Consider the following 26,871-nt stretch of genomic DNA (forward strand, 5'->3'; position numbering starts at 1 on the left):
GAGAAAGAAAGAGGGAAGGAAGGAAGGAAGAGAAAGAAAGAGGGAAGGAAGGAAGGAAGGGAGACCATATTCATACTAGTAGCTGCTTATGACTAATACAAGGACGAGGGTTAGAAGGGATTCCCACTTTATAATACATTCTTTCTTTTATATAATAATAATAATAATAAAGACAGCCAGGCACAGTATCTCATGCCTGTAAACCTAGTGCTTTGGGAGGCTGAGGTGGGAGGATCATTTGAGCCCAGGAATTCAAGACCAGCCTGGGCCACAGAGCAAGACTCCATCTCTACAAAAATTTTAAAACAATTAGCCAGGTATGGTAGCCTGTGCCTCTAGTCCCAGTTACTAGGGAGGCTAAGGCAAGAAAATCATGTGAGCCCAGGAGGTCGAGGCTGCAGTGAGCTATGACAGTGCCACTGCACCTGCACTCCAGCCTGGGTGACAGAGTGAGACCTTGTCTCTCTTTAAAAAAAAAAGTGAAGCAAATATAACAAAATATTAACAACAGTCAGCGTTGATTCTGTGGTAGGAACATATTTGTTTGCAATATCATGCTCTGTACTTTTCTGTATCTTAAAAACCTTCCTGGCCAGGCGCGGTGGCTCATGCCTGTAATCCCAGCACTTTGGCAGGCTGAGGTGGGTGGATCATGAGGTCAGGAGTTCGAGACCAGCCTGGCCAACGTGGTGAAACCCCATCTCTACTAAAGATACAAAAAATTAGCCGGGGGTGATGCTGCGTGTCTGTAATCCCAGCTTCTTGGGAGACTGAGGCAGGAGAATTGCTTGAATCTGGGAGGCAGAGGTTGCAGTGAGCCTACATTTTGCCATTGCACTTCAGCCTGGGCGACAGGGGGAGACTCCATCTCAAAAAAGAAAAAAAAAATCCCCCTCCCCATACAAATATGCCTAGTTAATAAAAGCAATCCTAAAAGATTACATACAGTATGTATGTAATTTTTTACTTTTTTTTTTTTTTTTTTTTAGAGTTTATTAAGCAGGGGAGCGGAGGGGAGATGTGGCACAAATAGAAGTATGTAACATTCAAACAACAAAATCTGGGATTTTTGAAAAAATCTTTCAGTTACGGTTACACAAAGGGTCACTTCCTCCCCCAATGACACAGGGACCTCTCAAAGGAGAGGAGGGAGTAAGTCCCATGGTAGGGCCACTGGTTGCTCCTGGATTTCGGAATGATTTCTGCAGAGGTTTCAAGACCCTGGGCTCAGGGTCGAGACTTCATAGTGGGGCAGCTAGACCCAGCAAGATGGCTGCGATGGTGAAGCCCTGGGCGGCGATCCAGGCATGCATCTTGAGCTGTAAGCACTGGCTGTTGCCCTGGTGGAAGCATTAGAGGCCTTTGGTGAGGGCGGCCGCCGTGCCCAGGCAACCTATGGGTACCACCGTGTTCTCGCATGCCTTGCGAAGGAACCTTTCCTTGAAACCCTCTGGATTGCTGTAAACAGTGGGCTAAACCCCTCAATGACGGGAGGCTTCGATGATTCAAAGGGGGCCTCCAGAGTCACAGAGCCTGAAGTCGCCATGCCCGGGCCACAGTTGCAGGAGAAAATCCTTTTTCTAATTTTTTTTATTTTTGAGACGGAGTCTCGCTCTGTAGCCCAGGCTGGAGTGCAGTGATGCAACCTTAGCTTACTGAAACCTCTGCCTCCCTGGTCCCAGTTCAAGCAACTCTCCTGCTTCAGCCTCCTGAGTAGCTGGGATTATAGGAACGTGCCACCATGCCAGGCTAATTTTTGTATTTGTATTTTTACTAGAGACGGGGTTTCACCATGTTGGCCAGGCTGGTCTCGAACTCCTGACCTGATGATCCGCCCACCTCGGCCTGCCAAAGTGCTGGGATTACAGGCGTGAGCCACCGCGCCCAGCCTACATGTTTTATATAATGTTATTTGATATAACAACTTGGAAAGGACAAAATTATAGAAATGGAGAATAGATTAGTGGCTGCAGGGGTTAGGAATGGGGAGGTGGTGGGAAGGAGGTATATGTTTATTAAAGGGTAACGAGAGGGAGGCTTGTGGTGATGGAACTCTTTATATCTTGACTATGATGACCGATACACAAAACCTACACATGTGACAAAACTGCACAGAACTAAATACACACAAATGAAGGACAAGTGGGGGAGTCTAAATCAGATTGGTTGACTGTATCAATGTTAACATTCTGGCTGTGCTATTACACATTAGTTTTGGAAGATGTTACCATGGGATAACTGTAGAAAGGGTACATGTGATCTGTTTATTATTTCTTATGACTGTAGGTGAATCTACAATTATCTCATAAGATAAAGGGCGTGGTGGCTCACACCTGTAATCCCAGCACTTTAGGAGGCCGAGGCAAGCAGATCACTTGAGGCCAGGAGTTTGAGACCAGCCTGGCCAACATGGTGAAAGCCCATCTCTACTAAAAATACAAAAATTAGCCAGGTGTGGTGGCACACTACTCAGGAACTACTCAGGAGGCTGAGGCAAGAGAATCGCTTGAACCCAGGAGGCGGAGGTTGCAGTGAGCCAAGATCACACCACTGCACTCCAGCCTGGGTGATGGAGTGAGACTCTGTGTCAACAACAACAACAAGACTGCAAGGGAATAAAGTTCTGTTTGGGAAAGAGATTGGATGTAAATAGGGGGTCTGGTAGCTGGGCGTGGTAGCTCACACCTATAATCCCAACACCTTGGAAAACTGAGGCAAGAGGATCACTTGAACCTAGGAGTTCGAGACCAGCTTGGGCAATATAGCGAGATTCTGTATCTATAAAAAATGAAAAAAATTAGCTGGGCACGGTAATGCATGCCTGCGGTCTCAAGTACTCAAGAGGCTGAGGCAAGAGGATCAATTGAGCATCCAGAAGTTGAGGCTACAGCGAGCCATAATCATGCCACTGCACTCCAGCCTGGGCAATAGGGCAAGACTGTGTCGCTAAAAATTAAAAAAAGAAAAGAAAAGAAAAAATAGAATATATAAAAGTAAATGAAAATTAAAAATAGGGGTCTGGAGCTGGTAGGGAAGAAACAGAGCTGTATGGGAGAATACTTTCCCTTGTTGATATGTGGTCTGTGTCCCCTTTTTCTTCTCTTATTTTCATTTGCATTCTTGCTCTGATTGACTTCCTTCTCAAGTGCCTCTTCTCTCTGACTTTCCCTGTCTCATGATTTTCCCTCTTTGCTTTGCTAAAAGACTCTATCCCTGCATCTTATTCAGAGCACACTGACTACACTGGACAGGATTTACAAGGGGGAAGAGGTACTCACAGAATCCTGGATTTCTGAAACACTTAAGCTACAAACGTAGGTGAATGTCAGAGTCCAATAGTCACATATTATACAGAGGAAAACCGAAGTGCTGAGAAGGGAAATAACTTGTGTCACTCACAGAGGGAATTTTTGGTAAAGTTGGAATATGAACCTGGGACCCGCTAGGACAGCTTCCCAAAATTTTTTTTTTTTTTTAGAAGATTCTCACTCGTCACCCAGGCTGGAGTTTGGTGGCATGATCAAAACTCACAGTGGTCTTGACGTCCCAGGCTCAAGTGATCCTGCTGCCCTAGCCTCCCACGTAGCTAAGACTGCAGGAGTGTGCCACCATGCCTGGCTAATTTTTTTTGTATTTTCATTTTGTAGAGATGGGGTCTGGATATGTTCCCCATCTGGTCTCAAACTCCTGGACTCAAGTGGTCCTCCTACCTTGTGCTCCCAAAGTGCTGGGATTAGAGGTGTGAGCCATTGCACCTAGCCCTAGTTTCTGTAATTTTCAACAGACGGAGCTCACTAGTTGGAGAGAAAGAGGTTCCTGGGGGCAATCAATTAAAACATAGAGAAATTAGAGCAACATGGTAAGAGAAATAATCTAACCAGGTGCAGTGGTTTGCGCCTGTAATCCTAACACTTGGGGAGGTCAAGGCAGGAGGATCACTTGAGCCTCGGAGTTTGAGACCAGCCTGGGCAATATGGCAAAACTCCATCTCTACAAAAAATAAAAAATTAGCTGAGCATGGTGGTGCATGCCTGTAGTCCCAGCTACTCAGGAGGCTGAGGTAGGAGGATCTCTTGAGCCTAGGAATTTGAGGCTGCAATGAGCCATGATTGTGCCACTGCATTTCAGCCTGGGTGACAGAGCAAGAGACTCTGCCTCAAAAACAGAAAGAAAAGAATAAAAAGAAAAAGAAAAGAAAGGAAGAGAAAAAAAGAAAAAGAAAAGAGAAGGAAAGAAAGAGGGGAGCCGGGCTCAGTGGCTCATGCCTGTAATCCCAGCACTTTGGGAGGCTGAGGAGGGCAGATCACCTAAGATCAGGAGTTTGAGAGCAGCCTCGCTAACACAGTGAAACCTCGTCTTTACTAAAAATACAGAAAATTAACCGGGCGTGGTGGCACACGCCTGTAGTCCCAGCTACTAGGGAGGCTGAGGCAGGAGAATCATTTGAACCAAGGAGGCAGAGGTTGCAGTGAGCTGAGATTATGCCATTGCATTCCAGCCTGGGCAACAAGAGCAAAACTCCATCTCAAAAAAAAAAAAAAAAAAAAGAGAGAGAGAGGGAGAAAGAAGAAGGAAAGAGGGAGGGAGGAAGAGGAAAGAAGGAAGGGAGGGAAAGATATAGTTATTAAGTAATTATGAGCCAGAGTTATAAACTAGCCAGATGGTTTTGTGATGGAATTTGGGTAGAATGAAAATCTCAAGAGGTTAAATTCCTAAGAGGCAACTCTTCTCTCTTACTAACTATGGATTATTTTAAATGCACCAGATACCCCTCCTCAGGATGTAATGTTATACCATAAATGCTATGGGGAGAAACTGCCCAAATGAACAGACCAGCACTCACGCTGAGAACAGGAATAGGGAGTAGACTATTTTGAGCCTACCTTTTAAAAAAACACTTGCATTTTGGGAAAATATCAAAAAACATGTCCAACAGGGTTATCCTGTTGGTACCAAAGACCTTCAGAAATTTCAGAGCATAGGATGTTGGTAAGAAGCACCAAAGCAGAAAGCACCTCCTTCTGCATGCGAGAAACCATCATTTATGTGGGAGTGATGTTGGCTAACACAAGGAAGGGTCTCTGTTAAGCAAGTGAAGGGTGGAAGGAGCTGTTGCCAGAGCCCGCCAGAAGCATCCGGGTAAGCAGCTGCTGGCCCACACCTTTCCTACTTACATGGAACAGTGGAAAGTGCCAACAGAGTTCTCCCGGCGAATGTCTTCATATGCCTCATAGATTCCCTGCTTTTGCCTGGGCAAAATAGTCCATCAACCAAAGTTTAGGTTTTCTGCTCTTCTTCCCATTCTTACCCAGCCGGGGGAGTCTACAGCCTAATTCAGGTTTGACCTCAGTAGCTAGAGGAAACGTGGTTAAACAAAATAAAGAAGTTAGAAATGGTTAAACAAAGAAGTTAGAAGCTGATTTACCTTTAAAAATAACACACTTAAGTTCTTGTCTACAGTAAGCTTTATGGATTGAAAATTATTCTGACTTCTCATCTCAACAGATATCCTACACATATCACACATCAGCATACATATATGCCTCTTAGAAAAGTTCTGCTATTAAAACTCGAAGGAAAAATGAGATCATGAATAAACTGAACATTAAAAAAATTTATCTTTCATAACTTTTCATTCAATCTAATATCTGTGTATGTATAATCATTTATTTTTTCATGTACTAATTCATCTATGTATTTACCAATCAATAAATATAATCTGATGTGCACTATGACAAATGAGGTCAAAAAAAAGGAGATACCCGGATGCACACAAGATATAAAGATGCAGGGCTGGGCACGGTGGCTCACGCCTGTAATTCCAGCAGGAAGGGTAGGCTGAGGCGGGCAGATCACCTGAGCTCAGGAGTTCAAGATCAGGCAGGCAAACATGGTGAAAACCCATCTCTACTAAAAATACGAAAACTTAGCTGGGTGTGGTTGCGGGTGCCTGTAATTCCAGCTACTCAGGAGGGTGAGCCTGAGGCACGAGACTCACTTGAACTCAGGTGGTGGAGGCTGCAGTGAGATCGTGCACTCCAGCCTGGATGACAGAGTGAAACTCTGTCTCAAAAAAAAAAAAAAAAAAGTGCTATATTGAGGACTGAGACCTGAGATAGTGAGAGACAGCGATGTACAACTTGAGTCACACTGTGGACTGACAGGATGGGAATAGCTAAGGGACTGTCTGAGGTGGGGGTGCCTGTCTGGTTCACTTGTTACTGCCTTGTTTATGTGACTTTGATAGTACTTAGCTTCTGCTGTTGATGCTCAGGGGGAGATACACCTAAACCACACAGACAGCATTCTTCTGAAAAGGAGAAGTTGCCAGGGAGTGTGGACCAGTAGTCTCAGTGGCCCTGTACCCTCCAAGCAGAAGTGTAGACTTCTTAGCTCTTCTTCCCTGTGACTGGCCTTCAGGTATAATTTCCAGTATATGGCTGCTTATAAATTCTATAGCTCAGGAGAATAAATAAGAGGCTGCTTTTCCAGAAAATCCAGTATTGGTCTTCCTCCTTTGGAGGCTTAGAGTCAGAACTCTCTTGTAGGCATGGTAGGATCCATGGAGGTGGCCACATCTTGCTTTCTTCAGTGAGTATTAGATCCCACAAGATGACCGCACAGCTAAACATAATTAAAACTTAGGTTTTATGATATTTGTTCCTTTCCTAAAAACCCTCAGTGACTCCTTATTATCCAGAGGGAGCATATAAGCTAAATAAATGTGAACTTTTTTCTCCAAGTAAAACATTCTCCCCAGTGAATAGAAAATCTTGTTTTCCTGTGTTACATTGAACCAAAATGGTTTTTTTTTTCTTTTTGAGACAGAGTCTTGCTCTGTCACCCAGGCTAGAGTGCAGTGGCACAATCTCGTCTCGCTGCAACCTCCACCTCCCGGGTTCAAGTGATTCTCCTGCCTCAGTCTCCTGAGTAGCTGGGATTACAGGCACCTGCCACCACGCCTGGCCAATTTTTGTATTTTTAGTAGAGATGAGGTTTTGCTATGTTGGCCAGGCTGGTCTCAAACTCTGGACCTCAAGAGATCCATCCATCTGCCTCGGCCTCCTAAAGTGCTGGGATTACAGGGATGAGCCACCGCGCTTGGCCTCCTTTAAAATTATTATTATTATTAATTATTATTATTATTGAGACAGAGTTTCCCTCTGTTGCCCAGGCAGGAGTGTAGTGGCGCCACCTTGATTATAGACGTAAGTCACTGGGCCTTGGGATTATAGACGCGAGTCACTGGGCCCAGCTTTTTTTTCCAGTTTTAAAGTATTATTTTTAATTATCCAAAATAAATGTGTAGTAAATACTCTTTTTATAAATCTTTGTTTTCTTGATTGCTTCCTTAGCATATAATTTCAGAAATAGAACTGATCAAAGGGTATGCACATTTTTAAGGATTTATAATGCCAGATGCCTTCCAAAAGATGTTAACAACTTATTGAACTGACAGTATATAAGGGTGCTATAAAGTAATTTATTTATTTGAAAAACAAATCTGTATTGTGTAGAAATATATATTTTAAAAATCCCCCAGGAAAGATGCTCTTCTCTCATTTCCCTATCCTCTTCCTCTTCTTCCACACCTCTGATATAAAGGACATTATTATGTCTTATTAAAACTTCATCCACACTGGGCATGGTGGCTCACGTCTATAATCCTGGCATTTTGGGAGGCCAAGGCAGGCAGATCACTTGAGGTCAGGAGTTTGAGACCAGCCTGGCCAACATGGTGAAATCCTGTCTCTACTAAAGACAGAACAATTAGCCAGGCATGGCGGCTGGCACTTGTAATCCCAGCTACTCTGGAGTCCGAGGTATGAGAATCACTTAAACCCGGAGGTTGCAGTGAACCGAGATCGCACCACTGCACTCCAGCCTGGGTGATAGAGCCAGACTCTGTCTCAAAATGAGATAAAATGAAACAAAATGAAAACTTCATCCAGATGTCTAGACAACATGTATTATGTATTCTTCTGTATTTGCAAGTTACATGTTCATATAGCCATCTACAGATACCAGTTAGCCTTTGTAATCCATTCTCCACTTAAGTTTCACCGTTTACTGGCTTTTCAGTGAATCCCTTGAGGAAAGGTTTGGAATTAAGAGGTAAATCCTTTATAAGGAGAATGCTGCAGTCTATTTGCTATTCATCGATGACTAAACTGGCCCCGGTCCTCCTGACTGCAGCAGGAACCCCCAGACAGTCATGCAAATGGACTAGGCCTGAGTCTGTAGTTCTTTGCTCTGAAAAAAAGAGACATAATGGCTTCTACTTTCTAGTTCTCATTTTGTGGAAATAATAGAGGAGTTTCTCTAGAATGGTTTTGGATCTGCTGGTTAAAGGGACCTTGGATATTTAGGCCCTGAAATAAATGGTTGCATCTTTGAAGGAAAAGGTGAAAGTAGTTTCTTACACTTTAGTGAAGAGGCCTTTGGAAAATTTTGTTCTAGATGTTGTGTATTCTCTGTAGAGGAGTGCTGGGAATTCCCCAAATCGGTAGAACTAACGGGTAACTGAAGAGAACAGGGAGTGACATGTCAGATTGAGAATCAGTCTTTTGAAAGTGGCAAAAAGACTGTGTAAAAAGAATAGGGTAGAATATAAAAAGAATAGGGTAGAAGACATTAGATTCAATTCCTCTTTTTATTTCATTTTTTTGATTCCTTGGGAATGATTTCTTCCTAGACTGTCAGTGTTGCATAGTAACCCCACCCATGAAGAGGACTGCAATACTGAAAAACTGCATGAAACTAAGCACTGTGGGTTGGGCAGGGTGGCTCACGCCTGTAATTCCAGCACTTTGGGAGGCCAAGGTGGCTGGATTGCTTGAGCTTAGGAGCTTGAGACTAGCCTAGGTAACAAGATGAAACCCTATCTGTACAAAAGATACAAAAATTAGCTGGGTGTGGTGGCATGAAGTTGTAGTCCCAGCTACTTGGGAGGCTGAGGTGGGAGGATCACTTGAGCCTGGGAGGTGGAGACTGCAGTGAGCCGTGATTGTCCCACTGAACTTCCGCCTGGGCAACAGAGCAAGATCCTGTCCCAAAAACAAAAAAACTAAGCACTGGGGATTAGAAATGAATATTTATTTATTTATTTATTTAGAGACAGAGTCTTGCTCTGTCTCCCAGGCTGGAGTGCAGTGGCAAGATCTCGGCTCACTTAGGCAAGGTGTTTAATCTCTGAAAAGTGGAGAATTTAGCAGCAGGCATGGTGACTGGTGCCTGTAATCCTAGCTCCTTGAGAGGATGAGGTGGAAGTGTTAAAGGTGGAGAGTGTCCAGATTATTGGTGTCTTGACAAAAGAATTGGAGAAAATGCACAAAGCAAGGAAGGGACAAAGGAATTTATTAAACATGAAAGTACACTCCACAGTGTGGCAGTGGGCCTGAGCTTAGAAGTTCAAGGGCTCTGTCACAGAATTTTGGGGAGTTTAAATACCCCCAGAGGATTCCATGGTTACTTCGGGTATGCCTTATGTAAATGGAGAAGATGAAGTAAAGTTACAAAGACATTTACGAGCTATGCCCTATGGACAGAATATTTCCTGTTACAGCTGCAGTGTGAATCAGCCTTATGTTCCCTGCCTCCAGACCCTATTTTCCTGCCTCAGGAGGATTGCTTGAGCCTAGGAGTTCAAGTCCAGTCTGGACATCATAGTGAGACCTCTGTCTCTGAAAAAAATTTTTTGAGACAGAGTTTTTCTCTTGTTGCCCAGGCTGGAGTACAATGGCACGATCTCGGCTCACTGCAACCTCTGCCTCTTGGATTCAAGCACTTCTCCTGCCTCAGCCTCCCGAGTAGCTGGGATTACAGGAGCCAGCCACCACGCGCGGCTAAGTTTTTGTATTTTTAGTACAGACGGGGTTACAACATGTTGGCCAGGCTGGTCTCGAACTCCTGACCTCAGGTGATGTGCTCACCTCAGCCTCACAAAGTCCTGGCATTACAGGCGTGAGCCACTGAGCCCAGCAATTTTTTTTTTTTTTTTTTTTTTTTTTTTAGACGTAGTCTCCTTCTATCGCCCAGGCTGGAGAGCTGTAGTGCGATCTCGGCTCACTGCAACCTCTGCCTCCTGGGTTCAAGTGATTCTCCTGACTCAGCCTCCTCCCGAGTAGCTGCGATTACAGATGCCCACTACCATGCCCGACTAATTTTTTGTATTTTTAGTAGAGACGGGGTTTCGCCATGCTGGCCAAACTGCAAAAAAAAATTTTTAAATAAATGAAAAGCAGAGTATTTATCTGAAAAAAGTGGGAGACTAAGAGTCTCATGGGATTGTTATAAAGATTAAGAGAGTGTTACTGAAATACTTAGAAGAGCTGTCATTTTATTGCTGTCTTTTCCCCTTGTGTTTGGATAGATTACCGTACTTGTTTCACTACCTAACTGTAATTATTAGTCAGTGGGGCTCTCCTTCTCTTAAAGGCCTGGAGAAACTTGTCTTAAATGCTGTCCCAATTCACGAATTGGGAGACGCAGATTTTATGTCTACATTACAAGAGCGAGACTTAAAAGCATGAATTGGGACTAAAGTCAGTGCTCAGGTGCAGCGATCCTCTGTTTTGTTCATCACACAGCTCCCGGCACTTTAATAAATGAGGCTCAAAGAAACCACGGGCTTAGGTCATGCAGTAATCAAATCCAGAACTCATGTTTGATTCCAAAGCCCACACGTTTCCCTGGTTTAGAAACACTAAACATTTAATTCACCGCACCTGGGGCCAGACAGGCACTGGAAAACGCCTGAAGTATGCTAGGAAGGGAAGACTGTGGTAAAAAGGCCAAGAAATGTTTATCTACAGTCGCAGCCGCCATTCAGATCGATTTCACTGTCTTGCAGAAACGCAGGCCGACTGTCGTCTCTTTATCCCATGGCCGATTTCTTGCGAAATCTCCTAACTTTTAAATATTTCCGATCAAAAGACTGCTGCTCAAACGGAGCCCACCGGGAGCGTGTTTGCAAATTCTGGAGTAAACAAGAGTGGGAAGCTGATAAGGTGAGTACCTCAATTCCATAGGGATAGCCAAGAAACGGGGAGTTTCGTACCAAAGGCAAGAATGAGATTCTCCGCCCGAGGGTCCCGGAAGGAGGACTGAATTAAATGCAGATTAGAGTCAGGGCACGGCCAGGTGGCGGGAGAAACAGGCTGACATCCCAGGTGGCTGGCCTATCCAGCCAGCGCCGCGGGAGGTACACACCATGTACAGACCACGACGAGAGGGGTTAGGGGCTTCTCGGGATAAAGGCAGCGAGTGGCTGCGCATTCCCTCCCCTACTCTTTCAGCGGTAAGCCTTCTGTGGAGCAGACCCTAACTCTCCCCCGATTCCTTAGGTCACTCGGCTATTTACTTCCTTCCCCGGCTCCTCAGCGTCCTCCACAGTCCTACAACTTCCGCTTGCCTCGTTGTCTGGGAAACCGCCGACTTCCGGTCGCGCAGTGGTGGGCTGAGCCAAGATGGCTGAGGAGAGAGTTGCCATGGTGAGCGCCGAGATTCTCTTTAGTTGCCCGGCCAGGGCAAGGCAGGCTGGCGGGTGGCCTCTGTCCCATGCAGCGGTTCCTGGAGAGAGGCGGAGCTGGGTGCCGAGCGGCTCAGGGTGGGCGGGGCGACACGGTTCCCTTCCTACTGTCCCGGGAACTGGTCGCCTGGGGCAAGTCTGGATACTTAGCAGCACAGGTCCTGTTCTAGGACTGTTGGTCCCTCTTGGCGTGCCCTGGACGGAGAAGGGAGACTTCTCACCTGTAATGGCTCTTACCCTAGTCTCATCTTTTTTTTCTTTCCGGGGTTTGGAAGGTAATAACTAGCAGTTGTGTAGACAGTTTCTGTTAATCCCGTGAATTGGGAATTTAACATGAACGACAGCCTGGAAGCTTGCAGCGTCACTGCCTCCTGCCAGTGGAGCAGGGCTATGTTTTTTCTGTGGTGATTAAGTTTAGGAAAGTACGGTTTTGGAATTCAGCTGAAGGCTGAGTTGGGCGTTAACTCCACAGAACTGCTAATAGAGAGGAACCCGATGAATTCAGGATGAGCTAGTCGCTGTTTTTTTGAGGCATATATCCATAATTGGATCTAATTTCGGTGAAGTGCCAAGTATGAGGATTTGTTTACCTTGCTTTAGTGTTGGGTTTGAAAGCCTGTTCTGTGCATTTGTTAGAATGATTTTAGGTATTCGGAATTTATTGTCTGTCGAAAAACGCCTTGGAAAACAGTACGATAGCAGCCTTTGACTGTTTTACAACTTAGTTTTGGCTAAGCAGCAAGGTTAGTGTTATTGCTAGAGGGCCTTTTGTTTGTTTTCTACTCTCATTTGCAGAGTTGTCATATTATTCTAGTCTAATTAGAAAACTCTGAAGACAAACTTTTTTTTTTTTTGAGACGGAGTGTCGCTGTTGTGGTCCCAGGCTGGAGTGCAATGGCGCTATCTGGGCTCACTGCAACCTCCGTCTCCCGATTAGCTGAGAATACAGGCGCCTGCCACCACGCCCGGCCGAAACATTTGATCCTCCTGCCTTGCCCTCCCAAAGTGTTGGCATTACAGGCATGAGACACAGTGCCCAGCCTATTGCAGTGTTTTTTGTTTTTTCTGGTTTTTTGTCTTTGTTTTTGTTTTTTTGAGATTGAGTCTTGCTCTGTCGCCCAGGCTAGGGTGCAGTGGTGCGATCTGCAACCTCTGCCTCCCAAGTTTAAGCGATTCTCTTGCCTCAGCCTCCCAAGTAGGTGGGATTATAGGCACATGTCACCAAGCCCAGCTAACTTTTATATATTTAGTAGAAACAGGGTTTCACCATATTGGCCAGGCTGGTCTTGAACTCCTGACCTCAGGTGATCTGCCCACCTTGGCCTCCCAAAGTGCTGGGATTACAGGTGTGAGACATTGTGCCTGGCCCTGTTGCAGTTTTTATTAGAGATGAGTTCTCTCAGCTTTTGTCTATTAGACAATGTCCTTCCTTTTATTTCTAAGGGGTATTTTAGTTGGATATAGGATTCTATGTTGACCTTTTATTTCTTCTTTCAGTACTTTAAAGAAGTTATTTTATTGTACTCAGGCCTCATTTGTTTCTGGTGAGAAGTCATTCATCATTTTAATTTTTATTTCCCTTTCCAAAATGTGTGGTTGTTCTCAATGGTTGCATCTGTGCATTATATTTACTTTTCAGCAGATTGACTAGGATATGTTTAGGTATGTTTTTCTTTGTATAGAGTTTACTGAACTTCTTGGATCTGTGTTGATGTCTTTCATTAATATTGGTTCTTTCTTGGCCATTATCTGTTTACATTTTTCTCTCGTCTCATACTTTCTTGCTTCTCCTCTTTGGAGATTCTAGTTACATGTATATTAGATGATTTGATATAAACCTACAGATCTCAGATGATTTTTCCCCTGCCCTGTTTTCTTTTTGTTTTCAGTTTGGATACTTTCCATTTAACCATCTTTAAGTTTTTTGATGCTTTCCAATGTTAACCTGTTAAACTTGTTAATTGAATTCTCCATTTAAAATTTTTTTGGTTTTAGTTATTGATGAATACATAGTTGCACTGAATTATTTTTAATTTTTTTCTAATATTTTTATTTCTAGCATTTCATTATATTTGTATAATTACCATTTTCTGCTGAAATTTCCTATTTCTTCATGCATGTTTTCCACATTTTCCACTCTACTTTTTAGCATTTTAATCAGTTATTTTATTGGTTTTTTTTCCTTGTATCAGTTATTTTAAAGATCCAAACTAATAATTCAACATCTGGGTCTTTTCTAGTTCTGCTTCTGTTGGGCCCTTTCTCTCCCTTACCGTGAATCTTATTTTCTTGCTTTTACACGACTTGTATATTTGATTGGATGATGGACGTTTTATGGTGAAAAAAAAAAGAGAAATTGAAGCAAATATTTACTTCCAAAACAGGGCATGCCCTTTGTATTTTTTTTCAGGCCACTCGAATGGTGGCTCAATGTGATGTATATGAATTCTCGATTGGGGCTTCATTGCAGTTTTAGTTTAGTTTGATTCAGTTTACCTCTAGCTTCAAATATTTTGAATGAAGGTAGAATCAGAACTCTCATATCACCAGGATCTGAGTTTTGGGCATTGGCAAGATTCCAGAGATCTTACTTTGCTTCATAGCTAAGCCACCAGCTTTTATCAAGGTGGGAGATCTTTCCCTGCTTTACAACCTTGCTGCCAGGACTTTTTTTTATCAATGAGCTGGGGACAGGAGGATATTTTTCTCAGCTCTCACGCGTGCCCTGCCCTTTTGTAGAGGAATGTCCACAATGCCTAGGGACGGGTTTCTTAGCATTTCTGACCCCAGTTAGCCTCCAAGAGTGCCTCTGTTGGATTTCACAACCATCCTGCCTCCCCTTCATCTTTAAAGGGTATTTTGCCCTTGGGAGAAGTCAAGCTCTCACAGCTTTCCTTCTGTTATCCACAATTTTAGTGTACTACACCCTCCTGTACCTGGTTATCATCTAAGGGGTAAGATTGGTGGGAAGCCTTCCTCTGTGGATTTGGGTCCTCTAGGTTCTAATGGCAAACCAGCCTCCAAGGGGTTGTGAAAATTTTGTTAAATTTCAACATGTTTCTCTTTTCTCCCCCTATAGTATTCCTCTTCCTACTGTAGTTGAACTAGGAAGAACAACAGCTAGGGGGTCTGTTCTCTCCTATGAAGGAGTTGGCACTTTCTGGAGTTTGGATTATTTAGGTTTCTTTGGTTTTTGTTTTTGTTCTGAGACAGGGTCTCACTCTTACCCAGCTTGGAGTACAGCCTGTAGTGATCTCAGCTCACTACAACCTCTGCCTGCCTGGCTCAATGGATCCTCCCACCTCAGCCTCCTGAGCAGCTGGGACTACAGGCGTGTACCACCACACTCGGCTAATTTTTGTATTTTTTGTCGAGACAGGGTTTTGCCATGTTGCCCAGGCTGATCGCCAACTTCTGAGCTCAAGCGATCTGCCTGCCTCGGTGCCCCAAGTCCAGGGGTTACAGGCATAAACCACTGCACCCAACTTAGATTTCTTTCTGTCCTTAGTTTTCTGAGGAGTTAAACATATTTTTTATTTTCCAGCTAATCTGGCCTTTCGTTGCTGTTTGCTAGAGTGGGAGTATATTCCCTTGTGACTTTCTTCATCTCAGTAGTGAATTTCAGAAATAGTTAATTTTTTTAATAAAAAAATTTTTTAGGTCGGGCGTAGTGTCTCACGCCTGTAATCCCAGCACTTTGGGAGGCCAAGGCAGGTGGATCACCTGAGATCAGGAGTTTGAGACCAGCCTGGCCAACATAGTGAAACCCCAACTCTATTAAAAATACTAAAATTAGCTGGGTGTGGTGGTGGGTACCTGTAATCCCAGCTACTTGGGAGGCTGAGTCAGGAGAATCGCTTGAACCTGGGAGGCGGAGGTTGCAGTGAGCTGAGATTGTGCCACTGCACTCCAACCTGGGTGACAGAGCAAGACTCCCTCTCAAAAAAAAAAAAAAAAAAATTTTTTTTTTGAAACAGGTCTCACTCCACCCTGGCTGGAGTGCCATGACATGATCATAGCTCACTGCTGGCTTGACCTTCTGGGCTCAAGTGATCCTCCTGCCTCAGCCTCTTGAGTAGCTGGGACCACAGGCATGTGCCACCATGCCTGGCTAATTTTTTTTTTTTTTTTTTTTTGGTAGGGTTGGGGTCTTGCTATGTTGCCTGTGATCCTCCTGCCTTGGTTTTCCAAAGTGCTGGGATTAAAGGCATGAGCCACCACACCCGGTTAGGAATGGAAGTTTAAACAATGGTTTTATTTGCATATTTCATTAGCTAGTATTTTTTAACTTTTTTGAGACAGATTCTGGCCCCGTTGCCCAGGCTGGAGTGCAGTGGCACAATCTAGGCTCATTGTAACCTCTGCCTCTTGGCTTCAAGTGATTCTCGTGCCTCAGCCTCCTGAGTAGCTGGGATTACAAGCACCCGCCACCACATCCAGCTAATTTTTGTATTTTTAGTAGAGACAGGGTTTCACCATGTTGGCCAGGCTGGTCTTAAACTCCGGACCTCAGTTGATCCAGCCACCTCAGCCTCCCAAAGTGCTGGGATTACAGGTGTGAGCCATCATGCCTGGCCTCATTAACTGTTTTTAAAATTAAAAGTACCTATAAATTTTGTAGAATCATAAAGAAAAGCAACACCTTCCCATCTTAACTCCCCTAGTGCCTCTACTCCCTCCACAGAGACAAATATCTTAGCAGTTTGTTGTGTTTTCTTTTCCAAATTGTATTTCTAAAATGTGTCAATATCTTTTCCCTTATTGTTTTACTTTTGTAGAGACGGAGGTCTCACTGTGTTGCCTAGACTGGTCTCAAACTCCTGGCCTCCTACCTTGGCTTCCCACGGTTCTGGCATGAGCTACTGCACCTGGCCTCCCCTTATTGTTTTTTAAAACCTGAATGGAAGCATACTATATTTTCTACACTCCTTTCATGTAACTTATTTTAACAACCTGAGGACTTTTAGAGGCTGCATAGTATGTCTTAGTATAGATGTATCTTAGTTTATTTAAACAGTTGCTGGTTATGGACATTTCCATGTTCCCAGTATTTTTTCTCACAAACAATGCAGTATTATGCCTTTGCCCACATTCACCATTGATTGCTATTGAGTATATCTGTAGTATCAAGAATGGGCATACTGAAAATGCTTCATGAAGTCCACTGAAGCTTCATATTATTTTGAAGTGATATTTCCCAAAGTGTTGGCTGAACTCTCAAGAGTTTGTGGTATAGGGTTCGGGAGGACTGGACACTTCCAAAGAGGCATAAGGTGCTACAGACTTGCCCAGCAGGTGGCATCAGAACAAAGCTGGCTATGGACCTTGTCAGTACAAATGATAAAACATTAAAAATGTAAAAACTCAACTGTAGCTCCTTATTTATGCATATATTGGGGATGCTGAAAAGTTACCGATGCCTGATTCCTCTTCTGTGTCCTCAGCCTCTATCATAAAAATAGATAAATGACAATTTTTTTTTTTTTTTGTATGCCCATCACAGCTCTATGATTTGAACGATGTTGATGAGCAGGGTCACATTTGAGGAGATTTGCTAAGGGAAATAAAGATCCATCTGTGACACAAGAAACATGTTTTATGTGATTTCTGGGATTTTCCTGTGAAGATACTTTTTGTTTGTTTGTTTGTTTTACAGTGGATCTCACTCTGTCACACAGGCTGGAGCTCAGGAGTGCAATCATAGCTCACTGTAACCTTGAACTCCTGGGCTCAGGAGATCCTCTCTCCTCAGTCTCCCAAGTAGCTAGGACTACAAGCACATGCCACCATGCCTGGCTCATTTTATAATTTTTTGTAGAGACGGGTCTCACTATGTTGCCGAGGCTGGTATTGAACTCCTGGTATTGAACTCCTGTGCTCAACTCCTCCTGCCTCAGCCTCCCAAAGTGTTGGGATTACAGGTGTGAACCACAGTATCCAAATTATTATGTTTTTTAAAAAGAGATTTTTCTAATTATGTATATAATTACAGCACCTTAAGTTTAGTGATTGCAATTTGAGAAACCAATGTCCTTTCTTATTAAAAAGGCCCTTGTACAGAAAGTGCTCTATCTTCCTCACAAGATCTGGGGTCAAAGGAGAGATTTTGAAACATTATAACAATGGCTTCTAGTTACTGAATAAAGAATGTCATTTGCTCCTCACAGGACCCCTTTCAGGGGGATTTTACATATTGGGAAACAGCCTCATGAGCTTTCTACAAACATCTTTGTCCTCGAGTCTTCCCATTTCAGCAATTGGCTGTACCACTCATCCAGCTTTCAAAGTTAGAAACGTGGCAATCTTCCTTTAACATCCATTTGCCTTTCCCTCATTCCCCCATATCCAATTCTGTGTATTGGAGGTTTTCCCACCTCTAAACTTGAGAATCCATTTACTTTTTCTCCATCTCCTTTGCCATTACACTAGTCCAAGTGAAGCGTTTCATCGTCTCGTTTGCAGTATCCTTTAGTTTACATTAGATTATCAATTTTTGTCCCCCTCCCAATTCAGTCTCTACTCATGAGCTAACATGAGTTTATAAAGTGTTCATTCTGACCATGCCATTCCTTGCTCAAACTTCTCTAGTGCCTTCCCAATAATTTTATTACAATAAAATTCCTCATATGGCCTTTGTGGATCTGCACTCTACCTCTTCTCCTATTGCAACCAACCCTGTTACCTTTTTCTCTTTTCACACTGGTCTTCATTCTGTGCTGCAAACTGGCTGAGTTTCTTCCATCCTCAGGGCCTTTTGCACAAGTTCTTCCTTTGCCTTAGAATTCTTTCCTGGCCTGCACACCTCTTCATCCCCTTTCCCTAAGCTAATGCTTTACCCTTTAGGTCTCATTTTAAACATCTCTTACCCAGGAAAAATTTCCCTGTCCAAACAAGTCTAGATTCCCCTTTGTTTGTTCTAACTGTTCTATATTTCTCCTTCTTAGCATTTATCACAATTCTTGATATGTTGTCCTTTTCATTTCCTCAGTCTCTATTATTGGAGTAGGTAATACATCCATATAGTACAAAATTCAAAGTGTATTAAAGGTATAGAGTAAAAAGTCTTCTCTTCCCTGTCCCCCTGCTACCCAGTTCTCCTCTTTAGAACCACTTTTAGCATTTTGAATATCCTTCCCGAAATATTTTCTAAGTATACAAGCAATTATGTATATATTATTCCTCTTTATTTTTGCCTTTCATTAATACAGATACTATATGCATTTTCTGCACTTTATCTGTTAATAATGTATCTTGGCAATTATTCTATATTAATATGTAAATAGTTACCTCTTTCTTTTTCATGCACCATATAGTATGGACTTTTATTTAACCTCTCTCTAGGTTGGTTTTAGGCATTGGTTATTACAAATAATGCTGCATTGAATATCTTTGTATGTAAAGTGATTTCCCATGTTTATGCCTATAGAATAAATTACTAGAATTGAAATAATTAAGTTAAAGATTATGTGCATTTTTAATTTTGATAGTTACTGCCAAAGTGCTCTAAATGGAAGTTTTACCAATTCCCACTAGTGAATGCATTTGTCCTCACAATTACGTCAGTGAAATTTTTGTTCTTTGCCAATGCAAGAAATGGAAAGTATCTCTTGGAAACTAATTTGCATGTTTTTTTTCCTTGCACGTTATATTTTCATATGTTAAAGAGCCATTTGTATTTCTTGGTGAACTGTTCATAAACTTTGCTTACTTATTATCTAATGTCTGACTAATTTGCTATACTCTAAATTCCCAATTTATACTGAAGTCTCGCCCTTCCAATTTAGACATACAATCTTCTCTTCAGTGGTGTCCACACCAAAAAATCCACAGGCCCCTGAATTTTATATGGGCCTAAGAGTCTTACTGAAAATTGGAAGTCTTAAGGTGTAGTCCATTTTATGCAGTGTGAGGCCTTTCATGTTCTGAAATGTACCACTCTTGACTGACTTTTTCTTCTTCACCCTGTCCAGCACTGTGCCCTTATTAGCCAGAGAAATGTTCCCCTTTCTCCCAGGAAATGTTCTGACTTTACCCTGGTCCCTCAAGGACTCTCCTTCTCCCCCAAATTAACTTTCAAGGAGTTTCTCCAACCCAAAATGGCACCTTCCTGAAAAGATTTCTAGTGGATACTGTTTTCTCTACCTCACTACAGATGTATTTTGCTGCTTGGCTCCCCTCTCTCCACTTTGCTATGGCAAACATTTTTTTCCAGAAATCTATCAAATGAAATGAATATGTGGCCCCTTGTGGTGATTTTTGTTGGGATCCCTGGTATTGATTTTTTCTAGTTTAGATAATTCCACCGTGGCAAGCTTTTATTCCTAGCATACAGCTCATGAGGAGAATGTAAGTCACTTGGTGTTATTAATGCCAAAATAGTAAACAAGAACACAAAATTTGCTAGATTAGAAGTGGATTTTTTTTTTTTCCAGGCCGGGCACAGTGGCTTATGCTTGTAATCCCAGCAGTTTCGGAGGCTGAGGCAGGCAGATTGCTTTGAGCTCACGAGTTCGAGACCGGCCTGGGCAACACAGCGAAACCCCGTCTGTACAAGGGTAATTTTATGAAAAAATTAGCCAGGTGTGGTGGCGCACACCTGTGGTCCCAGCTACTGGGGAGGCTGCGGTGGGAGGATGGCTTGAACCTGGGAGGCAGAGGTTGCCGTGAACCCAGTTTGTGCCATTGCACTCCAGCCTGGGTGGCAGAGTGAGACCCTGTCTCCAAAAAAAGAAATAAAAGGGAAGGAATGAATTAGCATGAATGAGAAAGGCATGATCTGCAGTCAGCCACCCATGGTCAAAGTTAGCAGATACCAACTCATTCTCAGAGCGAAGCAAAATCAGCCCAATGCTTTTGGCAAACTGGTTGCCTCCCTGTCATCATCATCTGGGCTCACTGTGGCTTGCCCTTCTGGCCTTGCCTCTGACCTTGCCATCTCTGGGGAAGCTTCTTTGCAAGCCCAAGCCTGGGCTCCCCCTCTCAGAACCATGTGCATACTTGTCCTGCAACTGGCTTTTTGCCTGAGCCTCCTGGAGGGCAGGGGCCATCTGGCACAAACCTGCATCCCAGGTTTAGCAGTTGCTAAATTAATGAACAAATACCAAGTCTTTCACAATGTAACTTGAGAGTGGAGGTAGTGGTAGTGGCAACTCCATCTGGGGGATGAGAGAAGGTGGAGGCTGAGTTTTGGGGGTGGCTTGCAAAAGAAGAGGAGAGACTATTAGCAGCTAAAGAAGTGGCCAGGCTAAACACCAAGCATTTTCCTGACTGGGGAGCTGTGGGTTTGTTTAAAGGTAGGGCTGAGTAAGGGGTGAAACCAGTGAGCAGGAGAGATGGCTAGTGCTGGACTGGAGTGAAAGGCATCTGTAGAGGCAGGAGACAGGATGGGGAGGGAGAGGAGTTGGCCTAGGACAGGACAGGACAGCACTTATTTGAAGACTGGGGGGCAGGAGGAAAGGAAGGGGAGGGATTGAGAAATGACCTGGAGGTCCTCAGTCAGCTGGGAGAAGACCTGGAAGAGTGGGGATCAGCTGCTGTTGGGATGGAGAGGAGGGCCAGGAGAGGCAATGACTCACACGGAGGGAGGGTCGGGCATGGGGACTGGGCGGTGGGGGGGTGGGGATGGCGGGCGGGAAAGACATACTTGCAGGGGATCAGAAGGCCCCGTGGCAACTTTGTGTAAGTCCTGGTTCAGTCAAGGAGAGGAATCCGAGGGGAAAGGCTGATTAGACCCATGGCCCACTCTGAGAGAAAGGGGTATTTTGTGGGTGCAGGAGGAAGAGCAGCTGGGAAGTAGGAGTGCCTGGGACTGGATCCAACTGGAAAGGGGGCAGATATGTCCCTAGGATCAGGGTGGGGACCCTCTAGGAAGGGGGTGTTCTGAGAGGGAGGTTGTGGGGAGCACTGTGTAGGGGTCCTTGGGGGTGATTTCTGGGAAGGGGAAGTCTGGGGCAGGGCTGTGAGGAGTCAGCAAAGAAACTGTGAAGTCCACTCCTCACCCACCTCCTGAACCCTGGGGTCTGAGACCCTCAGGAAAGAGGGTTCAGTGGCACAGGAGGGTCCAGGGCAGGAGACAGAAAAGTGGCCTCTCAGGTCTTCTTGGAAAGGAACTCTGACCACCAGTGTGAATAGTCTCACAGAAAGCTAAGCAGACACCCAGCGAAAGCCGGCCCCTCCCACTCTGGGAGAAGGGAGGGGCCAGCGGTTGCATGGGCAGCTTTCCTTGTGATGCCACAGGTCCTCTGGACATGCTGCTGCCTGGCCACACCTCCTTTCCCTTTCATCTTTCTCATCAACCAATGGGCTTGGGAGCATTGAGGCCATGCCCCTATTCTGTGTTCTAGTGCGGTTCTGGTTATCCCTCCTCTGGCTTAGTACAGAGCAGGCATGTTGGATTTGGGGCTTTTGTTTTGTTTTGTTTTTGAGACAGAGTCTCACTCTGTCACCCAGACTGGAGTGCAGTGGTGTGGTGCAATCCTGGCTCAATGCAACCTCTGCCTCCCGGGTTCAAGCGATTCTCTTGCGTTAGCCTCCTGAGTAGCTGGGATTACAGGCACCTGCCACCACGCCCAGCTAATCTTTGTAGTTTTAGTAGAGACGCAGTTTCACCATGTTGGACAGACTGGTCTTGAACTCCTGATCTCAAGTGATCCACCCACCTCAGCCTCCCAAAGTGCTGGGATTACATGCGTGAGCCACTGTGCATGGTCTCTTGCTGTTTTTATACTTTCTCTATATCCGTATAGAGATGTTTCCCATGTAAGTTTTTGTTTCTTTGAATTTCTCATTTTTATTACCCCTGCATCATCTGCTACCCTGAAGGATCAGGAGGTAAGAGGCCCTGGGCCAGGGTGCAGTGACCCTGAAGGCCAGCCCTCCAACCTCCTCTCACAGCGGGAGCTGGGTGCCCCTCTGCCAACTGAGACAGTCCACATACACCCCAGCCCTAATGATTGTTCTCTCTACCTCTCCCCGCAGTCCTCCTCCAACTCCTCCTCTCTGCATGCGCCTCAGAGCCGGTACCAAGAACTGGAAGTAGCCCTGGACTCAAGCTCCGCAACAATCAATCAACTCAATGAAAACGTAGAATCATTGGTAAGAGTCCACTGGGGTCTCCTGATTCCACGCTGCCAATCTTGGGCCTTAGTTTCCCCTTGGGGCTCTGAAGAAAGGGGCTGAGGGCCCCTGGTCCAATGGGCAGATGGGGAGCTGAAGCACCCAGGCCTCACCTAGGGGACCCCAGAACAAGGAGGATGCAGCATGGCTCTTCTGTCACTCCCTTCTTTGCCAACTCTCTCTTCTTCAGACACCCCTGCTCCAGTCCTTGCCACACACACCCTGGGGTTGTCACCTCTCAGGGAAGCACTAGTCTGACTGGTTGTCAGGGGCCCCATATTTCTGCCCTGACTCAGTCTCTAATTTGCCCTTGAGTCTGGACAAGCCACCTCTCCTCCGTTGGCTCATGTTTCCAGAGGAGGTAGAGAGTATCAAAGGTCTCTGTTAGCTCTGAGAGTCGGAGATTTGGGACCCTAGAATGGAAACCTCAGGGCCAAGGGCTCTCGTCTGTCCTTTTCTGTTCTGTATCTCTGCTGTGAAGAACCGTACCTGGCTTGTATGTGCTCAGTAAATATTCGTTGAATGAACACACCTTTCTAAATCACAAGCTGGCAGAAGGGTGGGCCTTTCTCAGACTCCATCTCTAGAGGTTTATGTTACTGTCCTTTCGAGAGAATCCAGATTCAGATTTTGAGTTCTGTGGCTATTGGCGAAAACCAACAAAGACCCAAATCCTCTGTCTTTGGGAGCTTGAGGAGAGTTGACCAGTTCGTGTTGCCACTTGGCCTGAGAACTTTGCCTTTAAAATCCATTCCTGGCCCCCGCCTACCACATCCTGGTCTGGGGAATAGAGCCCCGTCAGTCACCTGAATTTGACTTTCCCCACAGAAACAACAGAAGAAACAAGTGGAACATCAGCTGGAAGAAGTAACTTTTTTTTTTTTTTTTTTTTTTTTTTTTTTTTTTTTTTTTTTTTTTTTTTGTTCACGATATAAATGCTGGGTTTGGGGGGAATTCATGACTGCTGCGTTTGGGAGGCACTCAAATGTAGAGGTGCCAGTCTCATGTCGCCCACTCCCAGCCTGGGGAAGAAGGCTCACCCCTCAGATTCTACCCCATCCTTCCAGGTTATCCCCCGGTAACCTGGTCCCATGGGTGGGCCTGGCCTGGGGCATTGGTGGCATGCTGGTGGCATGTCTCTTGCTGTGCCATCTCTGTCTCCTTCGGGTAAGGGCTCTGTCTTCCTCTTCCTATAGGAAAAGAAAGCAAACTATGGAAATACACAAAGCACAAACAGAGCAGTTAGGGGTGAGTGGAAGGTGTGGAGTTTTCTCCTGTCCTCCCAAGAATGTTTCTTTCCTTCTCTTTCAGTGCTTGCTTGGCTTTTCTCCCAAAGGTTCAATTCCAGACAATCAACATCCTCATGTTGGAAAAGGCAGACTTGAAGACCACAGTTTACCATACTAAACGTGCCGCCACTCCCTTCGAGGGTGGGAATCTGGCACCCTGTTATCCTTCAACGTAGCACTTTGACAGGTCTTTAGGGGGAGTCCATTGGGCCCCATCTCAACCTCTTTCATTACAGGAGAATCCAAGGATCTGACCAGCCACTTGCAATATTCCTTGCAGCGTATTGGAGAGTTGGAGCAGGCTCCCTCTGCTGTCTCCATGCAGCAGCAGGAAGAGGACAGGGTGAGTCCAATGAGCTGCCCCGTCCCCTGGCAGCCTGGCTTCCCAGATGCAGGAGTGAGCCTGAAGGTCCCTTCTGCAGGATGCAGTGTCCTGCCCAGAAGGCAGCATGCTCATTTCTCGCTGCTTTTGTGTATGGTTGTTAGAGGCAGCCTGGGGTGAGTCAGCTGCTGTGGGTGAGTTGGGGGCACCGTGGGGAGCGAGCACTGGACGCAGAGCTTGGAGGCCACACAGCAGCTCGAGGACTGGATGGTGAAGATGAGAAGTTTCGATGTGGGGAGCCCAGGCCATTCCACACAGTGCCCCTTAAAAGGGCAAGGGGTAGGCTCAGTATACAACTCGGTCAGTAAAGATCAAGTCATTTCCAAGCCTGTGGTCTAGTTTTTAAAAGAACTGTTCTACATAGTCCTGGAACAGGAGAGGCTGCTGGAGTGGGAGGAGAGGCTGTGGCAGCAGGAGAGGCTGCTGCAGCAGGAGAGGCTTTCGGTGCAGGAGGAGAGACTGCTGGAGCAGGAGGGGCTCTGGGAACAGGGAGAAAGGCTGAGAAAGCAGGAGGTAGAGGCTGCTAGAGAAGGAGAGGCTGCTGGAGCAGGAGAAGAGGCTGAGGAAACAGGAGGAGAGGCTGTGGGAGCAGGAGGAGATGCTGTGGGAGCAGGAGGAGAGGCTGAGGGAGCACGAGAAGAGGCTGCTGGAAGTGGAGCAGAAAGCCAAGCTCTGCGACGAGCAGGCAGAGACACACATGCATACCATGCAGAATGACTGCACCACCATCAGCCACGTGCTCTCCCAGAACCACGAGCTTGGCGAGCAGCTGGGCGAGGCACAGTACAACTTCCAGGAGCTGGTGGGTTGCCCCACCACGGGAGCCTGCCCTCCTCCCTGGCCCTCCATGCCTTTGTTTCCCCACCTGTAAAATGGGCATATGTAGCCCTCACATGAAATGGTACTTCTAAAGGAACCTGTGAGCCAGAGCCCTGCTCTGATGACTATGAGAGAGAGGGGATAATTTTTCTAACCTGCCTCCACCTTTCCCCGTGACATGGCAGGCAGACATCAAGTTCTGGGGTCTCCAGCTGCAGTGGGTGGCTGCTGATTGCTTCTCTTTGTCCAGAACAGTGAGAACAAGAGCGCACCGCAGTTGGAGCAGCAAGTAAAGGAGCTGCAGGAGAAGAAGCTGAGCGAGGTGAAGGAGATGGTAACCTCTGCCCCATCCAAGAAGGGCTGGGAGGCGGGCACCAGCCTCTGGGGAAGGGAGGTGTGAGGCCAAAGGCAGCTCCAGCCTGGGGGCAGGCGATGCCAGCACCCTTCAGGGCAGTCCTGTGACTGTTTCTTGCTTCCTGCCCTCTGACTTTTAGAGGTGGGTAGCCCTGGGTTCCTCCCATGTCTGGACATTATACTCCCAGCTAGAGGCATGGAGCCTCCCAATCAGAGGGGAAGAGACAGTGGTATAAGAGGCTCCTTATACCGGGGCTGGTGGCTCACGCCTATAATCCCAGCACTTTGGGAGGCTGAGGCAGGAGAATCCCTTGAGGTCAGGAGTTTGAGACCAGCCTGGCCAACATCATGAAATCTCATCTCCACTAAAATTACCAAAAAAAAAAAAAAAGAAAAAAATTAGCCAGGCATGGTGGCACAGGCCTTTAATCACAGCTACTCAGGAGGCTGAGGCACGAGAATCGCTTGAGCCTGGGAGGTGGAGGTTGCAGTGAGCTGAGATTGTACCACTGCACTCCAGCCTGGGCCACAGAGTGACACTCTTGTCTCAAAACAAAACAAAACAAAAAAGCCTCCTGAGATTCAAACTGGATTCCGGCCTGGGTTCCACTGGTCACCATTCAACTACTTTGCATCTCTAAGTCTCTGTTTCGTTAACTTCAAAAGCAAGTTAGCATTTTGCTTGCAGAGGTGCTGAGGATTAAATGAGAGAATACATGGAAAGCATTAGGCTTGTAGCACACTTAGCAGATGGTGGTTGGCTCCCTCTGGTTTTCCACCAGTCTGTGGCCTACAGTTTAAATGGTAGGAAGGATGTGAGATTTTAGGCTGGGGAAGGAAGTATGGGGTTCTAGGCAAGGGAGGAATTCCCTATGGCCTGGAGCAAGGGGCCAGGGACCTGGGCAGATGACAGAGCCCCACAGTGCTCTCGCTACCCTATTAATGGGCCCAGAATCTGGAAGCGAGTCACCACGTGCCCTCATGCCCAGGGTCTTCCTGGTGGTGGAGCAGCGGCGAGACTAGTACCTGGGTCACCTGCAGCAGTACGTAGCCACCTATCAGCCGCTGACCTCTGAGAAGGAGGCGCTGCACAGGCAGTTACTGCAGACCCAGCTCGTGGACCCGCTGCAGCAGCAGGAAGCTTGGGGAAAACCGGTGGCTGAGATGGCCTGCCAAAACTGCAGGAGACCCAGGGGAGGGACTTGCTGAGGACAGAGCCCCAAGAGGGACGACCTGGCATCTTCCGTGCCTTCTCACTCTCTTTCCCGTCCCCTTAGGAGCGCCTAGAAGCTCCCAGCCAACAGAAATAGCAGCTAGAGACCCAGTTGAGCCTCATGGCTCTCCCTGGAGAAGGTACAGGAGACCACTCAGAGAAGGAGGAG

General features: G+C 45.7%; 1 protein-coding gene and 1 pseudogene across 16 annotated transcripts in view; one reads left to right on the plus strand and one right to left on the minus strand.

The window, feature by feature from the left end:
- Positions 1-1,015: 1,015 nt before the first annotated feature.
- Positions 1,016-1,716, minus strand: LOC139364427 (putative HIG1 domain family member 2B; annotated as a pseudogene).
- A 9,167-nt stretch (positions 1,717-10,883) lies between these two features.
- LOC105492003 (golgin subfamily A member 6C-like) overlaps positions 10,884-26,871 on the plus strand; it is a 42,110-nt gene continuing 26,122 nt past the window's right edge. For 9 of the 16 annotated variants that reach the window (XR_011626374.1, XR_011626373.1, XM_071101047.1 and 6 more), the window contains exons 1-4: positions 10,884-11,009; positions 22,508-22,624; positions 24,215-24,277; positions 25,386-25,469. Coding sequence is in view for 13 of the 16 variants with exons in the window: in XM_071101047.1 (XP_070957148.1) it covers positions 10,884-11,009; positions 22,508-22,624; positions 24,215-24,277; positions 25,386-25,469 (390 nt within the window). In the remaining 3 variants the exon portion in view is untranslated. Of the gene's footprint in view, positions 11,010-11,442; positions 11,493-19,962; positions 20,086-22,507; positions 22,625-23,473; positions 23,513-23,542; positions 24,122-24,170; positions 24,278-24,420; positions 25,335-25,385; positions 25,470-26,766; positions 26,843-26,871 lie in introns of those variants that run through there. The other 7 variants (XR_011626375.1, XM_071101053.1, XM_071101042.1 and 4 more) reach the window with 7 other exon arrangements.

Source organism: Macaca nemestrina, chromosome 7 (genome assembly GCF_043159975.1).
Source record: "Macaca nemestrina isolate mMacNem1 chromosome 7, mMacNem.hap1, whole genome shotgun sequence".
NCBI classification, from domain to species: domain Eukaryota; kingdom Metazoa; phylum Chordata; class Mammalia; order Primates; family Cercopithecidae; genus Macaca; species Macaca nemestrina.